Source organism: Drosophila ficusphila, unplaced genomic scaffold (genome assembly GCF_018152265.1).
Source record: "Drosophila ficusphila isolate 14025-0441.05 unplaced genomic scaffold, ASM1815226v1 contig_791, whole genome shotgun sequence".
Lineage (NCBI taxonomy): Eukaryota > Metazoa > Arthropoda > Insecta > Diptera > Drosophilidae > Drosophila > Drosophila ficusphila.
In genome coordinates this window covers 19,038,443-19,060,806 of record NW_025064737.1, presented here as the reverse complement: position 1 = coordinate 19,060,806, position 22,364 = coordinate 19,038,443, and the positions used below count along the sequence as shown (strand labels likewise).

General features: G+C 45.0%; 2 protein-coding genes across 2 annotated transcripts in view; both read left to right on the top strand.

Annotated features, from left to right (window-relative positions):
• The window catches only part of LOC108095811 (neurotrimin), a 63,568-nt gene extending 47,674 nt beyond the window's left edge, over window positions 1–15,894 (top strand). The window contains exons 3-11 of the mRNA XM_017197084.2: window positions 2,858–3,010; window positions 7,260–7,460; window positions 7,613–7,734; window positions 9,997–10,147; window positions 11,004–11,101; window positions 11,673–11,794; window positions 12,583–12,763; window positions 13,806–13,979; window positions 14,104–15,894. Coding sequence (XP_017052573.1) covers window positions 2,858–3,010; window positions 7,260–7,460; window positions 7,613–7,734; window positions 9,997–10,147; window positions 11,004–11,101; window positions 11,673–11,794; window positions 12,583–12,763; window positions 13,806–13,979; window positions 14,104–14,322 — 1,421 coding nt within the window. The 3' untranslated portion in view covers window positions 14,323–15,894. The remainder of the gene's footprint in view (window positions 1–2,857; window positions 3,011–7,259; window positions 7,461–7,612; window positions 7,735–9,996; window positions 10,148–11,003; window positions 11,102–11,672; window positions 11,795–12,582; window positions 12,764–13,805; window positions 13,980–14,103) is intronic.
• Window positions 15,895–20,302: 4,408 nt separating this feature from the next.
• LOC108096026 lies at window positions 20,303–21,891 on the top strand. Its single transcript, XM_017197375.2, has 2 exons — window positions 20,303–20,552; window positions 20,629–21,891. Exons 1-2 carry the CDS (start codon window positions 20,376–20,378, stop codon window positions 20,971–20,973), a joined length of 522 nt encoding a protein of 173 aa, XP_017052864.1. The 5' UTR covers window positions 20,303–20,375; the 3' UTR covers window positions 20,974–21,891.
• The last annotated feature ends 473 nt before the right edge of the window (window positions 21,892–22,364 follow it).

The window sequence follows — 22,364 nt, the reverse complement described above, 5'->3', positions numbered from 1 at the left end:
ACAATCTGGAGATAAAAGACAGTAATTAATATTTAACAACTCATAATAGGTTATCACTTATTTTTAGAACCAAAATCAAATTTCTTGATAAGTTTTCTGCAGTGCAAAATTACTGGTTTTCTGGTCGAGAGACAGCAATAAAGTTTGCCGTTCCATCGAAACGCTTTGCCCCTCTCGGCTTTGCCCAGTTTTAATGAAATTTTGTGCATAGTTGGAAACCACTTTAAAATTGTTTAATGCGCCCACGCCACGCCCACACATTTTGACCCTTCTGCCGGCAACGAAAAAGGCTTACGCACACCAAAACCAACACAAATCACCTTCCGAGCATTCGGCTTTCTCGGTGCGAAGTGGTTTTGCATGTTTAATGCATTTCATGCATGCAATTTAAGGCCAACTGCATTTTTGGTCATTTGAAAAATATGTGTGCTGGTGCCTCGACATGTGCCACTTGGGTCGCTTTTGGTTTTGGCCCGAATGACCGGCCGCAAAGGGAGCTGACTGGTGACTACAGACTTCAGACCGACTGCGTTGCCCCGAAATTCATATGCAAAACTCTAATTTCGGCAGGCGCCTCAAAAAGGGGCCGAGAAGTACACGTCGCGTCGCCTGCGAGGACCAGACATGTTTATGCATGCCCAGATATTAACGCAGGACTCGGCTCGTATTTCGACAGGCAGTCGAGGAAGTCGAAAGTGTCCCGGGCATAAAAGAGATTTAAAGTGCTCCTCCGACACGTTTTTATAGGCGAGGCTTCGAGTATATAGTGCGTTTCTGGAGATTTATGTAGCAAACAGTATAAGTAGCTTTATCTTTATAGTATTTGGGTTCACATTTTTTGACCTACTTCTCTTAAGAAGTTTTATTATATGTAGAGAAGAGGAGCTCATAAATATATTTATAAACATATTTATTTAAAGCTTTAGTTCTTTATTTGTTTAAAGCCTTAAGTTTTGTTTGGTTTAAACCCCGCTTTATTGAGTGTCTTTTATTCGGTTATGTGACTCCCCCATTTTATTACTCAGTCTGGAGTCTGTGCTCTGGCTGAGTCTTAAAGTTCATTTGACTGCAAAATTTGTGCAATTTCACACAAGCGTGCGCTTTTGTCCCGGGACAGTATAAAATCTGAGGGTCGACAAATTCGCACGGGCCAAGATGTCCGAGTCCAGCATTAAAGCCTGACCAATTTTCGCTTCCCCTGTCGCTTTCGACTTCGCTCTCCTCCCATAAAATGATGATCTGCGAAAATGTCCTTTTATGTCCGCCGGTCGCTAAGGACCTGTAAAAGTGTTTCTTAAGAAGGGGGCGGCTAAAAGCAAAGACAGGTTGGTCAAAAGGGGGCGGGCGATGGCCAAAGTCGTGTCCACGGGTATCGTAAAAGATAAAGCGAGTGCGCACAGGCACACAAAACGAAAAAGTGCAGCAGGCAAAAGGAGCGTGGGCGGGGAAGTAGGAGTTTCTGGGACAAATATAAGGACTTTTGGCCTGTTTGCTGATGTTGCCGTTTTCTGCTCGCCTCTGGCGACTCCTTGGGGCGTCTTTTGGGTGCAAGGAGTCTCGCCTCCGTCCCTCGCAGTTCCTGTAATCAAATTTGTTACGCTGCGTTTGGTGTCCTGTTGCCGTCGCGCAGGACTTGCACTTGAACTGCATTTAGCCGGGCTAAACATTTGTTACGCTCCGCTGCGCTCATTTGTCGCCGAAAGCCGAAAGCGGAGAGCGGAGAGCTGCCAGCTGCCAGCTGCAAGCTGAAAGCCGGCAAAACTGCGTGGCAGGGTCAGACTGTTTTCCTTGCCGCCAACGAAAGTGGCTTTAAGCCGTGCTGCTGGGCGACAGCAATTTTCACGTTGGCCATGTTGCCACGGACAGGACAGCAACGATGCCCCCGAGGACGCGGAGCGAGTGCGTTAACACACTCTGACGGGTCACACGCACCAGGACAAGTGGCTTCCTCTACGCCACCCCCTGCCACCCGCTCCGTCTCCCCCTCTTCTGCCACCTCCCCACACTCCTCGAGGTTCCGGTGTGTGCGTAGTACGCGTTTATTGCCATCCTGGGAGTCCTGGGGTCTTGGCGTAAACGCGAACGACTCGCAGCTACATTTTTATGCTAATTGAAACCCATTCGGATGGAAACAAATTGCCATCGATAGACGATGGCCCCTCTAAGCAGGAGTGTGAGTGTACACGGCAAAATATTAGCTAACAAAAGTGTGAAACTTCTGATTAAACTAACCAATGTTTAAAACTTTTTCAATAGAAAACCTAGCTCAACACTTTTTTATTTTATTTTTAAAATTGTCATTCATTCACGCCAATTATAAATCAGTCTCTGTGGCTTGTCACATTTGTTTCGGTTATAAATCACAATTTGCATTGAAACATATTTACCAAAAAAAAAAAAAAAAACAAATAACAGCTTTGATTTATAAGACAATTAAGTGCCAGATATTTGGCCAATCGCTAATTATGGTATATTATATTTCATTCGTATTGTGTGTATCATGGTAACGCTAGTTAATTTTCTAATTAGCGAAATCAACCGCTAAACAAGAGCCAATTAAATAGCTAAAATTATTTGGGCAATGCCATTGTTTAAACAAAAACTTTCTGCTGCTTTGGATGAGAACTAATTGTAATTTAATATTGGGTTTGCATTATTGTGATTTTGTTTTTGATGAAAGCATGTGTCATGGTGGTACGGATATGGTTTCGACTCTAATTGGCGGCCGTAAACTGGGCTTAGTTGGATTTGCAAGGTGGATGGCCGCAAGCCCGATATCGTTATGTTTGTTTCCCGTGTACCACCGCAAACTAACCCATCTCTTTCTCCCTCTCTCTCTCTTTCTATCTCTTTCTAGGCAGCAACAGCCGCTCGATGAGCAACGTTCAGCAGTCGGCGGTGGGAGCCTCCACGCTGACCGCCACCATGCCGCGCTTCATGTCCCGCGGACACACCTACCGCGCCGTCGTCGGGGACACGCTCGTCCTGCCCTGCCAGGTGGACAATCTGGGTGAGTTTACCCCCCATCCCCCACCAAAAACTGGTCCTTGTCCCGGTATAATTAATCCTACGTTATTAGTATTGCGATGTGAAAATGCGATCATAAAAATAAAATGTTGCCGCGTGGGCATGCTGCTATTATAATAATAATATTTCCAACGGGCGGTGAGAATTATGCAAAATATATGCAAATATGTTTAGGCAAAATGTCACTTCACATAAATTTAATATTCGAGTGCGGCAACAAGGACAACAACAACAGCATTTGGCCAACCAACAGCTGTCAACAGCCTGTCGTTCGGTTTTGGCCATACGCATCGACACATTTTTCCCTTCGCATTTATAAATCGGCTGGCAAAATATGCAACCTCACACATATTGGCAGCAAATAAATTTGGCTGATTAACGTTGGCCGCCGCAAAAGGAAAGTGGGGGGGAGGGGAGAAACCGTTTGTCATGGCCAAACGGAGTTTAGTTTAGCCTCGATTCGCCAGTTGATAGATTTCCACTCTGGATCCGGCCTAACTGTAGGCAATCAAATGGCAAACGAAATGCAATCGAAGCGTGAATGCAGCCGGGCAGCAAATAAAATGACATTTGATTGCCCATGGATGCATGAATGGCTGCCGTTTGCTAACTGTGCCACAGTTTCAGTGGCAGTGGCATATTAAAATATGCAGCAATGCCAAAATGTCTTGCTCGACTTCAATTAGCATCGGCTAATGCAAAAATTTCTAAAACGGATTGCAATTTATTCGCTTTGATTGCCAGCATGTCGCATGTGAATATCGTAATTAATCAAATTCCGAAGCTCACTCAAGTGTATCGAAAAGATATCTCTGTTCGAGATCAAAGTCCAGCCTTCTTGGCCAACACAAAAGCTGCTCTATTCGGGCCAAATTGTGTTTGCTGCCAGGCTAAGTTTATTATTTCGCTAAGTGCCGCAAAAAACTTTTAGCCAGCCCCGTCTTAAATGCGGTCAATATGCTGGGCGTTGTTGGCAAACAACCGACTTTTCCGACGTGTCCTGTGCCAGGAAGCTACTCTGGTGATAATGCCAGTCCAGTCCCGGCGGGAGCCAATGAAAATCGAATTTTAATCAATTAAAGGCGAGCGGAATATTTGCCCCGACTAAACAATTTCAACTAATATTGATCCAGCTGATGGCTTTCCTTCTCGCTGGTCATTATCGCTGGCACCGCTTTAATTTTGACCCAGTTAAGCGAAAAACAAGGGGGGAAAGTTTAAATTGCGACTGCTGTTGACACGCCAATAAATAAAATGCAATTAACCGTTCGCAGCAAATGAAAATAAATTGCACATTGATGCCAGCGACGACAATCCACTCAGCATGCACTCCAGCGCCCAGATTGACATCAGTCAAAGTTGCCCACTCCGCGATTGTTGAAAGCCAGTACACATCAAACTGTACACTGTAAAAAAAATCATATATCAGCATTATAACTAAGAGCAAAGGCACTTGTTTCAAGGAGAATCTGTTAGCTTACTGATTAAAATCATATTTTGGTAATGAAGTTCTATCTGCTCAAATACAAAGTGATTGTAATCACTCATATTTTCTCTTAGTGTGCATCCAACAAATGCCGTGTGTATTTCCGTTTGTGTCAGCTTGTTTGCACGTTTTTTTTTTTTTTTTGTTCAAAAATATTTTCATTTAATTCGATTCTCTTGCCGAGGCATTAAAGAGCAATGATTTCCCATTAACGCCTGATGTTTCGACTTTTTGTGAGGCTGTTTCTGCTGTTTCAGCTGTTTCATTTGTGCAGCACACATTTGCAATCTGCGCCTTAAGCTGTCATCCGAGCAGAGTTCGGATTTATAATTCTCTGTATGCATCAAATGCCAGGTGATGTCAACAACTGTCTGTTCGCAGGACTGTGATTTTGATGGCAGATTCAGATATCATGCACTATGCATCAGATGCATCCAGCCGGTAATTAAATCCGAGCATCTCCTAAAGTTTCTTGCTCAATAATCAAGATAATTGCAAAAACAGGAGCTTTGGGGAGTCATTTGATATGCGGACACTGCTCTCGCTACCACCATTTGTTGCCGGAAATCTCCCCGATGCACTTTGCTCTTGCTGCGGTTCTGGCCCTGTCATTCCCAATGTTTCTGGCTGTTTCCAATAGTCTCTGCTCCCGTTTGGCTATGTGGGTATGGGTGGGGGTGTGGGTGCTGGTGTGTACTTCTGCATTGCACTGTCATCAATCCGCTTCAGCTTTTAACGACGGCGTGACATGGCGTGGGTTTGATTGCAGCTTTTATGCACCACGGACCGGCGGCGAGGTCAAGCTGAAAAAGGGGGACGGCGGGGGGCAAGCCTTTAATCCAATAAAAGAAATTAAGTATCAAATGGTCTATGAAGCCGTTCATTGATTGCCGTTCGCTGTAGCTGTAGCTGCCTGTGTCGCTGTGTACCTACCACACTCGTCACATGTGTGCGAATCAAATACGTATACGTCATGTTGTCACCCGGTGAATGGCAGACAGAAACGCTCGTCAATACATTGAGAACGCGGTTATAAATTGGATTTTCATTGCTCCGAACGTATTGACTTACTAAATTGCTTTCACCTAAAATGTATCGAGGCGAGGTGGGTGCCTGGTGAGTAACTCATTTAGAAATTCGAACCCATCTGCTAAAAATTGCCCACAGGCTTTTGTGGGCCACCCAAAAATTATGAGTACTTTGCGGGTTGAGAGGGCGGCCTTAAAGCAGCCTGCAAATTCATATGTCGATATTGACGGGCTATAAAATGAAACTTTTATGGTACTCCCTTTCCACTCCAATAATATCAATATACAGCCATTAGACTCTAATAAAATGCAGGACCGGAAACCGACGTGAGGACTAATATAAAATCAAAATAAAACCCACCACCACCACCTGCTCGCCCACAAAATGCCGGCCAATTGCTCTGAAAGTCTTGAGTCGATTCAATAATAATCGGGCCCCAATAAAATGATGATTGCTCCAGTTTAAGCCGCAGGAATCGGGGAGGGTTTATGGGGGTTCAGGGGTTTTTTTTTTGCTGTACAGCTTAAACGAATATTTTATTTGCATTGAAGTGGGTTGTGGGTTGCGCTCTCTTCGCTTTCGACTTCTGTTAATAACCGGAAGTAAGGCAAATATAAAGCTGAGCGAACTCATTATGGACGCGAATGCATTTTAAAAGCGGCATCAATAATGCATTACTTTAAGCCGTGATTATTTAATGGCAGCTTAAGGTCAGCAAAATGTCAGCTGCCAGTGGGCCCACGCACACACAAACATAAAAGGGCGGCGGAGGTCGGGGAAAATAAAAACATTTCATTAAAATTTCATATTTCGAATGCTGAAAATCATATTCCAGCAAACGGTTGACCGTTCAACCGAAGGACGAAGGACGAAGGCCGGTCCCGCCCACTTTTACATTGGGAAAACTTTGAAAACGGCGACGGCGTATTTACACAACTCTGATTTCGGTTTTACAGCACGTATACGTAATACGGCCGTGCGGCGCTTTTCCACGTTTGTTTTTTTAATATTTCCATAATAAATACAAGTTCATAAATTGTTCGGGGTCGCCGATGCGGAGCGGAACGGAGCGCAGGGTTATGGGTCTCTCATTCAGGACTTAAGTACACAAAATAAATAAACATATTATACGCCACTTAATCTCATTTAACAAATTCTCGTTTGCCTTTTTGTGGCGACGACAACAATAAAGGCGGGCACGGCAGCAGCGATCCAAGTGGCATAAAATATGCAAAGAATAAAAAAGCAAAGAATTATGCCAACAACATCTGCAAAATTATGTCATTTATATGAGCAAACATACTAAAAAATAGATGAAACCAGAAACCCACACATATCCTGCTTCTCCTGCTGCTTTTGCCAGGACTTCGGGATAGACAAACAGAGCCGGGCAGAATCTGCTGAATGTTCACAGCTCGGCGGAGGGAAGATAGAAAGATAGAAAGATGGAAAGACAGATATGTATCTGAGGGGACGAAAACTATTTTCGCTCGCCTGCCCAAGTTGCTCAGCCACAGTGACAGCTGAAAGTATATGTCTGCGCTGGCAGCAAAATGCTTCATGTTTATATTGCGGCGTTTTACAATAAATTTCGCAGGCAACGAGAAGACACATTTTGCTCTATATTTTTCATCTGCTTATAAGACCGACCCACCTACCACCCCCCACTTAATGCCACACTCTCCTCTTACATTCTTCGTATATCTCTATCTTTCAGGCAATTTCGTTCTTCTGTGGCGACGGGGAACAAATGTGCTCACCGCCTCCAACATTATGGTTACAAGGGATGAGCGCGTAAGACTGATAGATGGTTATAATTTGGAGATATCCGATTTGGAGCCCCAAGACGCCGGGGATTATGTTTGTCAAATCAGTGACAAAATAAATCGTGATCAAGTGCACACAGTTGAGATATTGGGTGAGTACACGTCGACATGTTTGCACAGCATTAGAGAACAGATTTACATTTGACAAGTGCTTCTCGAGAGCCTCACATCAATTAGCCACTGATTTCCACCGCCTCGCCACCCCTTTCAATCTCTATTCAATCTGCCCCTTTCTACCCCCCAGTTCCGCCCAGTGTACGGGCCATCCCGACGTCTGGACAACTGCAGGCCCGCAAAGGAGGACCCATTACGCTGGAGTGCAAGGGATCCGGTAATCCGGTGCCATCCATTTACTGGACCAAGAAGGTTCGTTACCCATCGCTTTGTGCGCTTTATACCCATTTAGCCGGGCAGATTCCGATGCTTGTTTAAGTGAATTTCATTTAGTTTAATTGAATTTAATTCTCGCAACTGTTTAAATTGCGTCGTCCCGCTCCCGACGGGTGGCGCTGGTAAGCTGCGTGGGGTCAGTTGTTAAGCACTTTCCCTTTCAAATTTCACTTCCACTTTCACTCTCGGTCGCTTTTAAGCTCTCGAGAGCCGAAGAGCTGCCGCCAAACTTTTCCGGGGGATCCGGGCGGGGGCATAAAAGTTTTTCAGCCATTTTGGATGGCCAAAAGTTCGTTATTAATTAAAAATGATTTCGCCTACATTAAAGTCACACGAGCACAAACGCACATACAGACACGTATAACTCAGGTCTAGATAGGAATGTGTGTTTGCATTATAAATCAACAACATAACTCATCACTCACAGTTTTCAACACATCCAGATTGCCGTCGAAATCTCCGCTCGGCAGGAGGAGCAAACAAAAAGCTAGATGATAAATCGCAAGGCGCCGCCGCCGCCCCAACAATCTACGATTGCGGCATGTGGCTGTAATGGGGGGCAATTATGAATTCAACAAACACATAATTTTACGCATGAGCCAACAAAGGGATAACATATTTGCCAGCCCATTCAGAGTGGGCCAAAACCGGGAGCGGGACAAATGAATTTATGCCGACTTATATGACTTGCAAATGCGGATGCGAGTTGGCAATTAGTTTTCGCTGCTAATTTCGAGAAGTTTATCAACTTGCCAACTGGAGCAGAGCGACTCTCAGGGAAGCATCCCATTAACTATTGTACAGCACAGAGCTATATATTCGGAATCCGAATCTGGCATTGATTCGATGCCAGGGAATTTGCACTAAATCACTGTCGGCGACAGCAACTTGCAAATGCGGAGAAGGTGAGCTGGGATTGCAGGTTGCCAGGACGAGTTACCTCGCCGGTAGTCAAGGCGTAATTAATGCGATTCATAGAGCCACAAAAGTGTGCCACCCAGGATGAGCAGGATGTACTATACTCGCACATGGGAGCCAAGATATTGCCAAACTGGCAAACGGCTAGTGACCCAGTCGCTGTCAGTGTCATTCAAACAGTTAGCACTTATAGAGTGAGGTACACTTGAATTAAATAGGTTCCTTTGTATATAAAGTTATAACAATAATAGCAAGAATTTAATTCTATTAGATAACAATTCATTGGAAAATATAAAGATTGTTCGCTTTTTGAATAAAGTTTATGACACCTTTCTTTCTTATTTTTTTACCATCTGTATAGAAAACTTTCTTTTAAGTGCAACTACTTCACTTCGCACACAAACTTTCAATAAAGCAAGTGTCGGAGGAAGCGCTCCACGAATGTGTGTGTGCCATCTACGTCGTTGTCAGGATTCGCACATTTGGGCAAAAGTCTCGTTTGCATTACTGCACTTTGGCGCATTTGACATTTCCGTTCGATTTGTTTGCCTCCAGACAGGTACGATGAGTTGCACGGGCTCCACCTTCTTGTAAAGAGAGAGCGAGCGGAGTCGTCCTTTTGGTCCTGCTCCTGCTCCTGCTGATCCACCCGCTCCTCTGGAGACTCTGCCAAGTCGGGTGTCACTCCGCCAGGGCGCTGCGTTCCATTTCAATCTGCCCCAGCATTTCCGTCGTGTTCTGGACTGACTTTGGAGCAGGAGCACACGTTGACACGTGTTCCCCTCGGGTTCCCACTTGGCCCCAACCATTGCGGGGCCAAACCGAACCAAATCGAGCCGGGCCAAGTCGGGCCAAAAGCCGGTTGGCAAAGAAAAGACGCTCGCAGCCAGAAAGCCAAAAAGCTGACTTGCTACAACGCCCTTTTTGGCCCTTTGAGACCCGCTTCGATGTCTGTGTTTACATCCAGTTTTGCATGCTCCACATCCAATATTTGTGCAACTTGCCTCTTTGCCCCCTTTTGCCCCTTGCTCCCTGAATGTGTGTGTGTATGTGTCTGTGCAGTCAGAGCAAGTTTTTCGTGGGGACAACATAGATGTCTTCATTTGGGTTCAGTTTTGTTTCGTTTCGTTTCATTTCGCTTCCGTACTTTTTCGCTTGCCAACAGCATTTGTCTTTTGACATTTGCTACTTGCACTCTCGCCGACTTCATCTTTTCCGGGGCCAAAAAATGTCTGCGATTGATTCAATTTGTTGCCACTCTGTTTACAAAGCGTTACAGAATATTCCACCCCTTTGTTTTTGCTCCTCTTTTTCTTGCAGAGCGGCGCAAACAAGTCCTCTGCCAGGATTGGCGACGGACCCATTTTGACCCTGGAGAAGCTGGAGCGCCAGCAGGCGGGCGTCTACCAATGTACCGCCGACAACGGAGTGGGCGACCCGGTCACAGTCGACATGCGGTTGGATGTTCTATGTAAGTACACTACAAACAAAATTTTTAAATATTTAAAAAATCTTCATTATCAATAAGTACGATATAAATTATGGTTATAGTCATTTAAAGAACTTTACAGACTCCAATTTGGTTAAGAAGCTTATTAAAAAGAGTGTTTTATAAAGAAGGTTTTCTGTGTAGGAATCGAAAGAAGTCTAAGCTTTAGTCTTTTAAAATATTACCATTTAAAAAACGATATAAATTAATTTATTAAAAAAAAACATTTTTATTTAATTTATAAGTGTGGTACATTTTAAAGAATCTATTGTATACTTTTCGTAAGTGTAATGCCGAGTATCTGCGCTGCGGATTCTGTCATTTATCACTGCGTGAATAAAGCAGCAACTTGAAATCTATTTGGGGGATAACTCAACTAAAAAAACTAAAAGCCAAAGTCGAAGAAAAGTGTTTTGGGGCAAAAGAGCCTCGCCGGGCTCGTAAATCAGTGCCTTAAAGCTGCTGACTGCAGCGGGAAATCAGAGTGCTGAGTGCAGAAACCGCTGTGCAGATACTAGACTCCAGATACTGGATGCATGCAACAATGCGGCATTCGATATAGACAAATGCCGGGGCAGAAAACAATTTGAACGTGAAGTGAAAGCCGAGACCAAACGGAGTCTTAGCAACTGTATATAAATTGATTTTTGACTGTAATCAGATTGCTGTCTTCGTGTGCTAAATTCCTCCACCATCTCTTTCTCTCTCTCTTTGTTTCTGTTTCTGTTTCTGTTGCTGTTTCTTTCTGTGTGTGTCCTGCCACTGTAATCCTGCCACGCTGCCATCCTGCCATGCTGCAACCTGACGGATGCCTGGGTATCTGGGTATCTGGGTGCAGATCCCCCGGATATACAAGTGGAGAAGTCCTGGATACACTCGGGCGAAGGATTCGAGGCGAAGCTCGTTTGCATTGTTTACGCTGATCCAGTCGCAACGGTTTGTTGGCTCTTTGAATGCCCCGTTCCATTCGTTCCATTGTGCCCAGATAGTTTTTGTTATTTTTCGTGGATTTTTAGATTATTACGATTACGGGGAAGGCAGGCAGGAGAAGCCAGGCAGGAGCAGGCAGTCAGCTCCCAGTGAGCGAATCATCCTGCCTTCTCCTCCTCCTCTTCCTCGTCGTTGATTCTCCCCCTTTTTATGCAAGAACTTTGTTTTCAGGTCACTTTTTTTCCTGTTTTTCCTGTTTTTCAGTTATTCAGCTTTTCGTTTTCTGCCAGGTCCTGGTGTATTGTGTCCTGCCTTGTTGGCCCGAGCTTTGTGCCAGGCCGGCTTGCAATTTCTTTTTCCGATTTCTTGCTTGTGGCAAATTAATGCCATTTTTATTTGCCCAACTTTCGTTTCCATTCGTTTTTCATTGCAAAGAAGTAACTGCAAGTGGGTCAAATTTTGAGTTGAATTTATTAGTTGTTGCCCCACCCGATTGACATGTGCTCCATCTCTATCACCATCCACCATCCACCACTGACCACTGAGCTAATCCCGAATCACTCTTTTCGCGCTGCAGGTGTCCTGGTACCAGAACTCATTTCCGATCCAATCGACCGACCGGCGCACCATGAACACCAGGGCCAACCGGCACACACTGGCCATCAAGCACATCCAGCAGGAGGACTTTGGCAACTACAGGTGAGTTCTGCTGGAGGATGTCGAATCGGGAATCGGGAATTGGGAATCGGTCTACGATCGACAGGACAACTTGTGGCTTACAATGAACTTTGCCGGCCAGCGTTGATTTAGTCAATTTGGCAACTTTGGCTACAACTTATTCCACTTTTTGCCAGCCAGTTAGCAGTTCGAAGTTGCCACTTGTCTGGGGGCGAAAACGGAAGGAGGCTTAGTCCTCTGCTATATTTGCCACATAGTACATGGTACCCACGTCCGGCTTTGGGGAATTGTCTATGTGTGGGTGTGCCTACTCCTCATCCAACAACATTTTGCGGACAAACAAGTTTTCCACATCAATGTCAATCTGTCTGAAACATATTAAAGAAGCGGAAGTTTCGCCATGTTGACACAACATTTCATGCACAAAGTTTTAGCCATCTTCCAATGGCGGTGGAGTTGGTGGTGCTACCAACGAACTAGGAACCACCGAACCACCACCTGGTGACCACCCACAGTGAGTGGCTTTTGTGCACACGACGTGTCGACGTGTTTGGATTAGTTGAGTCGAGTTACCAGTCGCTTGCTTGCCAGCCACTTGCCAACAGAAACATCGATGTGGGTGGAACAACACGGCGTATGAGTAATGCTGACGGAGGGTAATGCAAAATTAAAAGGAAATTACGTTTTTGGCAAGACATGACGCAAACAGAAATTAACAATCCCGGGAACATAGAAAAAGCCAATTAAGTCAATTAATCGTTTAAGCCATATGCTAATGAGAAATCCCTTTTCTTTGTTTTTTTTTTTAGCTGCGTGGCGGACAACTCGTTGGGAAGGTCCCGCAAGTACATGGAACTCTCGGGAAGACCCGGACCCGCCGAGTTCTACTCACCTAAGTGGGGTCGTTCCACGGACAGTTACAATCTGACATGGAAAATCGATAGCTACCCGCCGCTGGAGGAGGTGCGTCTGCTCTACCGTCGAGTGCTGGTGAGTTGAATCCACAACCCAAAAGGGAGTTTGGGGGAGGGGTAGAAGACACTGGCAATACGATATAAAAGGAGTACATTCAATTAATTAATTGTGAAATATGCACAAAGACCGATCCCGCCAGACTGACATCTAGACAATGGGCCTGGGAGGAGCTGCCTGGATACCGTAGAAGGCAATCCGATACCTTGAAGTCTCGGCTTCGGAGGCGACTCTGCTCACTAATGAAGCACGTGATTAAAATTACATTCACCGAGATGTCTAAAAAATCGAGCATCAAAATGCCGACAAAAGAAAAAAGCTGAAGCGAAGCCATTATGTGGAAAATGGCGAAAGATGAGTGGGTGGAAAAAATTACTGAGAGAAATAAAGACCTTTAGGTAACCAAATTTCAGTAATACAAAGAGGAATATATTTTTCAATATTTAATATTTCCTCTGACTCAATTTTTTTAGGATTCATAACATACATTAAAAAGGGTTTAAAGTTTTTTTTAAATGTAAAAGCAATTTCCCACGCAGACAGACCAAAGTGATTTTTAATACGAGTACCAGCGTAGACACACGAAAATGTCGCTTAATTGCGACTCTGGGCTATATACACATTATCCACGGGCAAATCGGGTGAGGTGGCTCGCGAAATTTAATGAGATTTCAACTCACGCACTCTTGGCGATGAATGTCAAACTGCAGTGGCCTGCCACGCTTCGTTGATTGGGCGGAGATAATTTTTCTCTGCATTCATGCGCCATTGAAGTGCAATTATTGGAGGACTTTCCGCGGCATATCAAGTGGCAGCTCGGGGAGCAGGAGTAGAAGGAGGAGGAGTTGCTGGGGGTGGCTTAATTGATGTGATAGCTGTCATAACTTGATCGGGTGCTCGTAGCGGAAATCATTTGGTTTCCTCGCGCAGGACATGAAATTAATTAAGGAATCAAAGGAAAACTGTCAATGGCGAAAGCCGGCACTTAATTTGGCTCTTCTCTGTCTTCTCTTTTCTGTTTTCCCCCACCCTGATTCATCGCCCGCCTTGCTGCCAATAGATGAATGAATCGTACCAGCAGCCGGGCAGGTGGCACGACTTCATCCTCACACCGGAGCATCGACCGGCCTCGGAGCCCCTGACACACATCATGTCCTACACCATCAAGAATCTGCATCCGGGCGCTTACTACGAAGCAATAGTTCAGGCCAAGAATCGCTACGGCTGGAATGAGGTGAGTTCGCCGCCGAAAAAGGGCCGACATAAATCTATCTAGACAGGGCGGCTACTTAATCTTGATTTTGTGCCACTCTTCTGTACTCAACCTTTGTCCACCCCCTCCATTTTCCACCCCGCAGGTCAGCGATATATTTCAATTTATCGTCGCCAACGTGAGCGACATGAACGCCCCCGAGGACGCCGAGGTGATGGCCAGCTCCAAGAGTCGCAACAACGCTGCTTCGGTCGGCATCCCGCCAGGATCCCTCTCGCAGAGCCTGCTCCTTCACACGGCGCTGCTCCTGGCCATGGCCTTGAGTAATTGTCAGTTCGACAGACGTCGACTGGGCCTGGGGTAAGCGGTTGCTTTTGCAGGAGATCGGGATCGGGACTCGGATCAGGATCAAGAGCAGGAAGAGCAGCACAAGCCGAGGGGAATCGCTCACACCGAGAAGCAGAAGGAAGTTGGCGGGGAAGGAGAGAACCATGAGCTGTAAAGTACAGAAATCCAGAGAAAATACCCGACTTTATTGTGTTCACCTCCCGGCCAACCCGTTAACTTACCAAAGAGCAAGTGAATCTAGCCCAAACTAAAAAAAACAGATGAGAAACCAGAAAGCTGGGAGAAAGAAGTTAAGAACCCGTGTAAATAATTTTTCAAAAAGTTTTGTCCACGATTAAATTAGCACACACATAAAACCGGAAAATGGAAAATGGTTAATGGAAATCGCAATGCGAGAATGCAAATCCACTATCCAAATCCCACCCCACCCCACCCCCTCGTTCCATCCCCATGATAGTGTAAGCCACTCGAACTAGGTCATGTAAATAAGCATTAGATATCTGAATGTGAACTGCATTTTACTTCATAAATGTCGGGCTCGTGCTCGATGCAGCAGGATGTGTTTGTAAATTAAGCAAACATTATATAGTGATATTATTTAGTTTCAAGCGTAAACCATAAATAACAAAATATTGAGAATGAAATAAAACACGAAACAAAAAACCACACCGCAAAACGTTAGAATGTAAAGTATTTGCCACATTTGTGTTTCGAGTCCGTTTGACTGCCATTCCTTCGATTGCAGCTGTAGTTTTATTTTAGCCAGTAAGCGCACCCATAACCGAAAGGATAACAACAATGTAACACAGCAATTCAATGTAATGTTTTTCGATGTAAACTAGAGTTTAAGCAAACATGTTGTACCACCAAAAACGAGCGACGAGCGATGGAACTAAGCTAATCCCCCATTTGGAACATTAGTCGGAGTATTTGAATGTGAATTTTTGCATACATATTAGCGGCACGTGAATGTGAACGGTCACCAGTCACGAATGTCAATCTGTAAATACATGACTACGGTACTTATTGAGTGTTACGAACCCAGCAGGCATTTTATCAGCTTTTGCACCTTTCCAATTGTACGATCTCCGCCGAGTCCGTACTGTTTCATTTAGGGCACACAATAGAGGTCGAAGCTCACTTGTATATTTTATAGGCCGCGGCCCTCGAACTCGTCGCATACAACTCCTGTATTTAGAATGTCAAGCGAGGGAAATCGAATCGGAAGCGGAAGCGGAAAAGCAGTCGGGAAAACCCAAGTAAAAGCGTTACAATTTATCTACATAAATGTGTATGTGTGTGTACCTTACATAGCCAGTTGAGTGCAGGAGGAATCGGTGGCATTACTACAGATCTACAGATTACACAGGTAGACGGGTCGCCAGATGAACCCGCTCTATGCTGGACCTACATACATACCAGTATAATTCAGATAAACCAGACATAGATAAACACTCGGCAGTGCGTGTTCATTAACAGTGAATTCATTAATTACTAACTACATAGTACGATGCTAATTGTATGATTAATGCGCATAAGAACCCTAAAATATTCAAGAATAAAATAAAGCATTAGATGTAAACTAAAATCTACAAAGATGTTTTATTTGTTTGGAATGGAAATCTTCTTTGTATGTTTAATTCCTCATATTTTTCATAGGTTGTGTGTTACACAAATATCGATCCCGAATGGGAAGGGGCTTTTAAGGTAATACATTTTCAAGAGGCCCTCAAGTACTTCCCTTCCATAATGTAAGTTCTAAGTATGAAATTTAAATGTGTCACTTCCTTTGTGCCAGTCAGCAGACTCGCAAACTTTCTGCAAATTTATATGAAAATACATAATCATCGATGGAACTGCCAGGTCTCTTTTTTGTCGATGCTCTCAAGGACTTTGTGCCCGGAGCTCTTCTAAGCTCTTTTAAAAACCCAAACTGTGACTAAGGGACAGAGGACCAGGGACCTGGGACGTGGACATACGTGCACGGTTTAAATTATTAAAAGTTTTGCATTGGCAAAAAGTTTATGCATGAAATTTCATAGGGCGCACAAACTACTTGAGCTGCGTTTTTACTCTGGCGAAGGCGGATGCCACCGTTGCAAGTTTCATTTGGAACGGAACGCAAAGGATGTCCGGATGCCAGTTACTGGTTACCAGTTACCAGTTGCCAGTTTCCAGTTGCCAGTTGTCGCTGGCCACGTTGGTATTTGCATGTTAGAAGGCCCACTTCGCAGTCGCTCCAAGTTTTCCCGGGTGCAAACTTAGTGACCATTATGCATGCAAGTCTCAATATATTGCACATGAATTTTAATGAAAGCTGTGTCGTTGAACTGGGTAGCCGGGTAAATGGGACGTTCCGCAGAAATATGTTGGTGGAACTTTGCAAATCACATCGCATAATTGGCGAGCCACGAGCGATTCTCGCCAGCTATTTGCATTGGCCACGGCCAGTTGGCCCAGGGACAAGTTTTGGCGCATATTAATTAGCTCGTTTATCATTTGAACACTTTTCTGACAGCCAGCGAGCAGTGCACTCGCAGCAATGTAAAATTAATTAAGTTGCGCCACAAGGAAACTCTTTCACTTGCCCCACTCGAGCATCCTCCTTCTCGCTTCCATTGGTATTCATTTCAAAGGAGCTCCGCGCGTAGAAGCAATAAAGAATCGCTGGAAAAACTGTTAACTAACGAAAATGAAATCATAATTAATATTGGTGAAATTGGGAAAGTGCACCGAACGTTGGTTGCTGCACTGCCGCCCCCAAAATCCGCAGACAGGAGTAGAAAAAGGAGCAGGACGAACAGTCAGCCAGTCAGTCAGTCAGTCAGTCAGCAAGTGAGGAAAGCAGGCGTCAAGGCGAGCAAGATCCAAACTTTTATAATTAAAATTTTGCAGCTCGGTATTTTCCCCCGCTTTTTTCACGCTCGCGATGGAATAAAACGCAAGCAAATCATAAAGCTACATCATGGCAGCCAAACTTTTCCGTTCAAGTGCGAATTAAATTAATTTTCAGCTGATTTGATTTCTCCAACAGTTATTGCTAAAAATGCAAGTTTTAACAATTGCCGATGGAAAAGTTTGTTCCGGCCAATCAAGGGGAATGTCCGGCAAATTAAATGGAATTGTGCGGAGAATGCAAATAAATTAAATTAGCCGAGGCAAACAGAGAGGGAACTTAACTTAAGAATTTCATATATTGCCCGGCACAAAGGCGACCGCACAGTGCCAACTATGGCAACGGCGATATGTCGAAAAGACGAGCGAGTCCTGCCTGGACCAAGTCCTCGACCGAGTCCTGGCTCCCCGTTGCCAGGGCAACGCACAATAATTCAATGAAATGCGCACGGATGGGTGGAGGGCAGTTCGTCCTGTGACCAACTGAATTTACATAATTCTTCTTTTCGGGGCGGAGCTGAGAGAGGAGTGGGGCAGGGCGGCCTGATATTTATGGGGGCAACTTAATGGCGGTTTAAAACGTTGCAGCCGAGAAGGAATTTGAAAAAATCGCTGTAGGATCCCCGTTTCTGCTCCTGCTGCTGCTCCTTCTTTACACGCTCACAGGACAACACCCCGGCACGAGCTCAGGCATTATGCTAAAACAAATCTACATAATTTAGGAGTAGGCTGCCAGGACAGGACTACACTTCCATTCCCAGCCCCCATCCCCATCCCCGCCTGTCATTGACGCACAAATCAAAAGGCAGGCTCTTTGGAGAAAATTGTTTGCGGATGCTAAGAAAAATTTGTACATCAATCGATTTTGTTTGATTTTTTCCCAGCTCTCGACTCGCTCTGCTCTCGACCGCTGCCTCCTTCGTCCTCTGCGTTGAGTTGGCCGCAAGAGATTTGCATAATTCATGGCGCTGATGGCTGGTGAGGATTGCGGGATGGGCTCCTGCTCCTCGGCCGGAAACGGGATTCCGGGGGTTCCAAGGGGGCGGGTGGAGCCTGAGTGATTGGGTGGGGCCTGATTGCTTTGAGTGGCTCATTTCGCACAGTCCGCTCCTGCGCTGGTGGTGGGGGTAAATTGGAAAAGTATGTCTACGGCTGGCACCCTGAGCCCTTCTCACATCCATCCGCCCCCCAACTTCGGATTCCCCTCATCCAATCCGTGTGATTTTCAGCACGGCCTGCGTGCGGCACGTGAGTGGAGCACTCTCGTATAGTTTTTTAATCAACCTACAACATGCGAAACCAATGACAGTTCCCCTGTCTGCGTGCCACAAGAAAATACCCACGAAAACCAAACAAGTTGGCCCGTCAATTTCAATTTATATTCTAATGACATATTGTTCCTGCCGTTTTCAATTCCGCTGCCGCAGCGTGTGACAGAAAGCAAAGCCGAGGCTGTGGCAAATTTAAAAACAATTTCCCAAAACTCGCCCCAGAGATTCGTCGTCGTATTATGTTTAACTCATTTTCATAAAGCGCGGACAAAGACGGGAATTGTGGGCGGGCGAGCGAGCCGGAATTATAATGCGAAAACAGCAACAACGGCAGCTGCAGAAGCCAAGAACGCCGAGCCGCGACAAAGTTCAGGCAGAACAAAAGTTTATCTCGTACTTTGTTTGCATACACAAAGCCAAAGGAGCGCCGCTGCACAGGAATACGCGGCGGAAGCGCTGCTTTTGCGGTGGCCACTCCGCCATCCTGCCAACCAGCCATCCTGCCAACCAGCCATCCTGCCAACTTTCCACCTTGCCGCCTTGCCACCAACTCCTGGCCAAGACAAAGAGTCCCGGGCCAAAGTCCCGCCATTTCGCCGTGTGCCGGGCGTTGAGCGATTCCTTTTCACAGAGATAAATGCCAGAAAGTTGGGACAGCCAACAGCGGCAGCGTATTTAAACACATGGAAATGCACTACCGAAAATTCATTATAACACAGATTGAAATTAAGGAATAATAAGAAGAGAATAAGCAGCAAAACAAAGTAGGAATATTCTTAATACTATATACAATTATGATTATTACTTAACATTAAACATGTAAATCCATCTTAAAAACCTAAAAAAATTAAATAAAAACCTTATTATTTCAAAATAACTCTTTACAAATAAGCTGATTTAACTTAATCAGCCACAAAACTATTGATTTAATCACCCAAAGTTTTTTGAAAAGTGTGTTCTAGCTGCAATCTGCTGCCGCTCCAGATGTTCCAGCTCGGTGAAAGTGCGGCTCATCCTGATTGGATTCATGCCGAGGGCTTTGTTTTAAAGCGACTGCTACCCTTTCATTTCCCTAGCGTTTTCCAACCGTTTGCCCTTAAGTCGGCCATGTAAAATAATTTACAGCGCTGCATTGCAAATGACATTGACTTTTCGCCCCTGCAGTTTTTCATATTTCGTGCGGCGGAGTGGCTTGCGTTTTGCGTACCACGTCACGCTCGTTTCCGCGGCATTGCCTGTGTGGTGCACATTTCGAGTCCTTAGTCCCCAGTCCTTCGTCCTCCGACCTCCGTGCTCCGTCCTCCCTGCTCCGTGCTCCGTCCGCCGGCCAATTGACCAATGGCCGCTTATCAGGCGAGAACATGTTTCCATGGAATTTCATTAGGCTTCACCTCGTCGGGGCGTTCGTTCTGCTGGCCCCCTTTCCTTGGCCAAAAGCCTAATGGTCGGTTGTTGCCCTTTTTTTATTACGTAGCCCCTGGTTGTCGCACCGACCGCGTTGGCTAATGGCGTTAGTTCGTTAGCCGAGCGATAAGATTGCCGGGAAGGAGTTGCGGCAGTCCGCTCACAATCACCAATGTTTGTAGCAGGAAGCTCTTTAATTATGAAAAGTGTGCTGTGTACAAATTTTGGCTTGAATCTGTTCGTGCTCTTCAACAAAGTCGTCACTGTTTGCTATTTTATTTTGGCACACTTCTAACTAAGGTGCTTAAATTAATGTTTGCAGTTGTTTCCGTATTAAAATAAATGTGTTTTTGAGCTGGTATTTAATTTAAAGTGGATTTTGAATATATTTTAGGCAATGACTGTAGTTTGCTCACAAGTGAGCCGAGCCTAAGCTGTCATTTTTTTACCAGATAACTTTGTACACAATATACCTTAGCTAAATTGTTAGTTTTCAGAGATGGGCAAAATTTTCAGTCAACCAGAAGACTCGCGACAGTCTGTTCTCGCTTACAAGAACTTTCTGCGTCTCTATAAACGTCAGCACAGTGAAATGCCGCCAAACGAAGCGATGATGAATGCAGCCCGTGTTTGGGCCACTTTTTCGCAGACTCGGCGAATGCGATATGCCCAGGTGGTAAGTATTAATATGTTTCTTAAAAAGAGAAATGGTTATTTAACAACTTACCTTAATTTTAACCATACCTTTGTAGAGATGTTCTATATCCGATATGCTTTTGGGTGTGTCCAAACAACTGGCTTCTAAAACTGATAAAAAGAGGCAAAGGAAGGCTTCCTCTACCAAAAGGAGAACGAAAGTTAGAAAGTCCTCTGAAAATCAGTCCTGTGACGAGATTGAACTATTCCAACCGCAATCAGCCATCACGATTTCCGAAACTGGAATACCAGGAACGCAGTCCAGAACGGCTTTCTCGAATTTCATGGACTTTTATCAGGGGAACCACAGCAACATGTCCAGATCCTCGGCCTTGAAGCATGCAGCTGTGGCCTGGTGCGATATGCCCAGGGATCAGCGGAAACTTTTCTCCGAGCTTTAATAGAGGGAACCCCCTTAACCCTCCAGAGGAGCCTATCATGTCTCCCACTCAATCAATGCCCCACGCATGGCCGACTGTCACGAGAGAATTCAATTCGGAATCAAGCTTAGCCAAGCGGTTACACAATCGCCGCAAGTTCCGCGCCCCAAACACATGTATTCCATCACGCAACCGGCGGCACGAAAGTGCCGAGCAACAGAGTCAATACGCGGGAACAGAGCCACAGCCACAATCATTCACATTTAAATTAACATTTCCCGCCGACGATTATCCTAATTGTGAGCTGGCCTTAGCCTAGTCGCCTGTCCTGGTCGCAGATGTGGAGCACTTTTGCCATTTAATATTTGCTTGGCTGCTCGGGTTCTTGTGTTCTTGGGCTCTTGGGTGACGGCACGCGAGTCTGCTGAAAAATGGATTTAATGCGACGCAAAACAAGCGCGGCCCCATAAAAATGAAATGCGGATTAATCAAATTAGCATTTTGTACAAATAGCAAGGCATTACCTCGCATACGGCGGCAATTTGTAATGCCACAAGGCCGGAAGAAGTCTCGAAGTCGAAGAGTTTTCTGCAGGAGAGGACATGCAAGCAGTTCGCTTTTTTTTGGGGCCCATGCCAAAAAAGTGATTGCATAATTACCCAGGAGGTTTAGCAAGGCCGCTGCAAGAACTTTTTTCCCACACCATCCCCAACTGGGAATTAAAACTAATGACAGCAAGACATCCCGATTCAATTAGGCTCCGCTCTGCCAGGATAAAGGACTCTAGGGCTGAAGTACCAGGTCAGCGTTAGGTTTATTTTATGTGGCCCATATCCTCGCTACTCTACGAGCAAATGTTCGTGTTTTACTAGGGCGACTTTATTGCAACACAATGGTATTTTAAGTGCCAACAATAAAAATGATTTATTACCCCACAAACGAAACCGCCGAATCCTTGAGCATGTGAATCTGTTGGGTATTTTGTTCCTTTTCTTGGTAATTAGAATAAAAAATGCATGCAATTCGAAGTCGACTGAGCAAATTGAAAGATATTCTGTGTTCCACGTAATGTACATCAATATTCACTCAACCTAAATTATTTACCTGTACTTGCTTTCTTCGATTTCAGCCTGAAAGCTTCGACGTTCATTAGGAGAACGATGGCCCTGAAAACCTTTTTCCGGGCTGACAACTTCAAGGGAAATTTTTAAGTGCAAGCCACAAGAAAGGAAGCTGCATAAAGTTGAGCAGAGGGAAAAACTATGCCAAATGTGCAAAATGAAAACTTTTAGCCAAACAATACCGGAAAGATGTGGAGAACGAGGGGAAACGAGGCGGTGAAAGCGGGTAATGTCAAATGTGGGTTAATATGATTTATGGAAATTTGCCAGCTTCGCATTGGGCAAAGCACT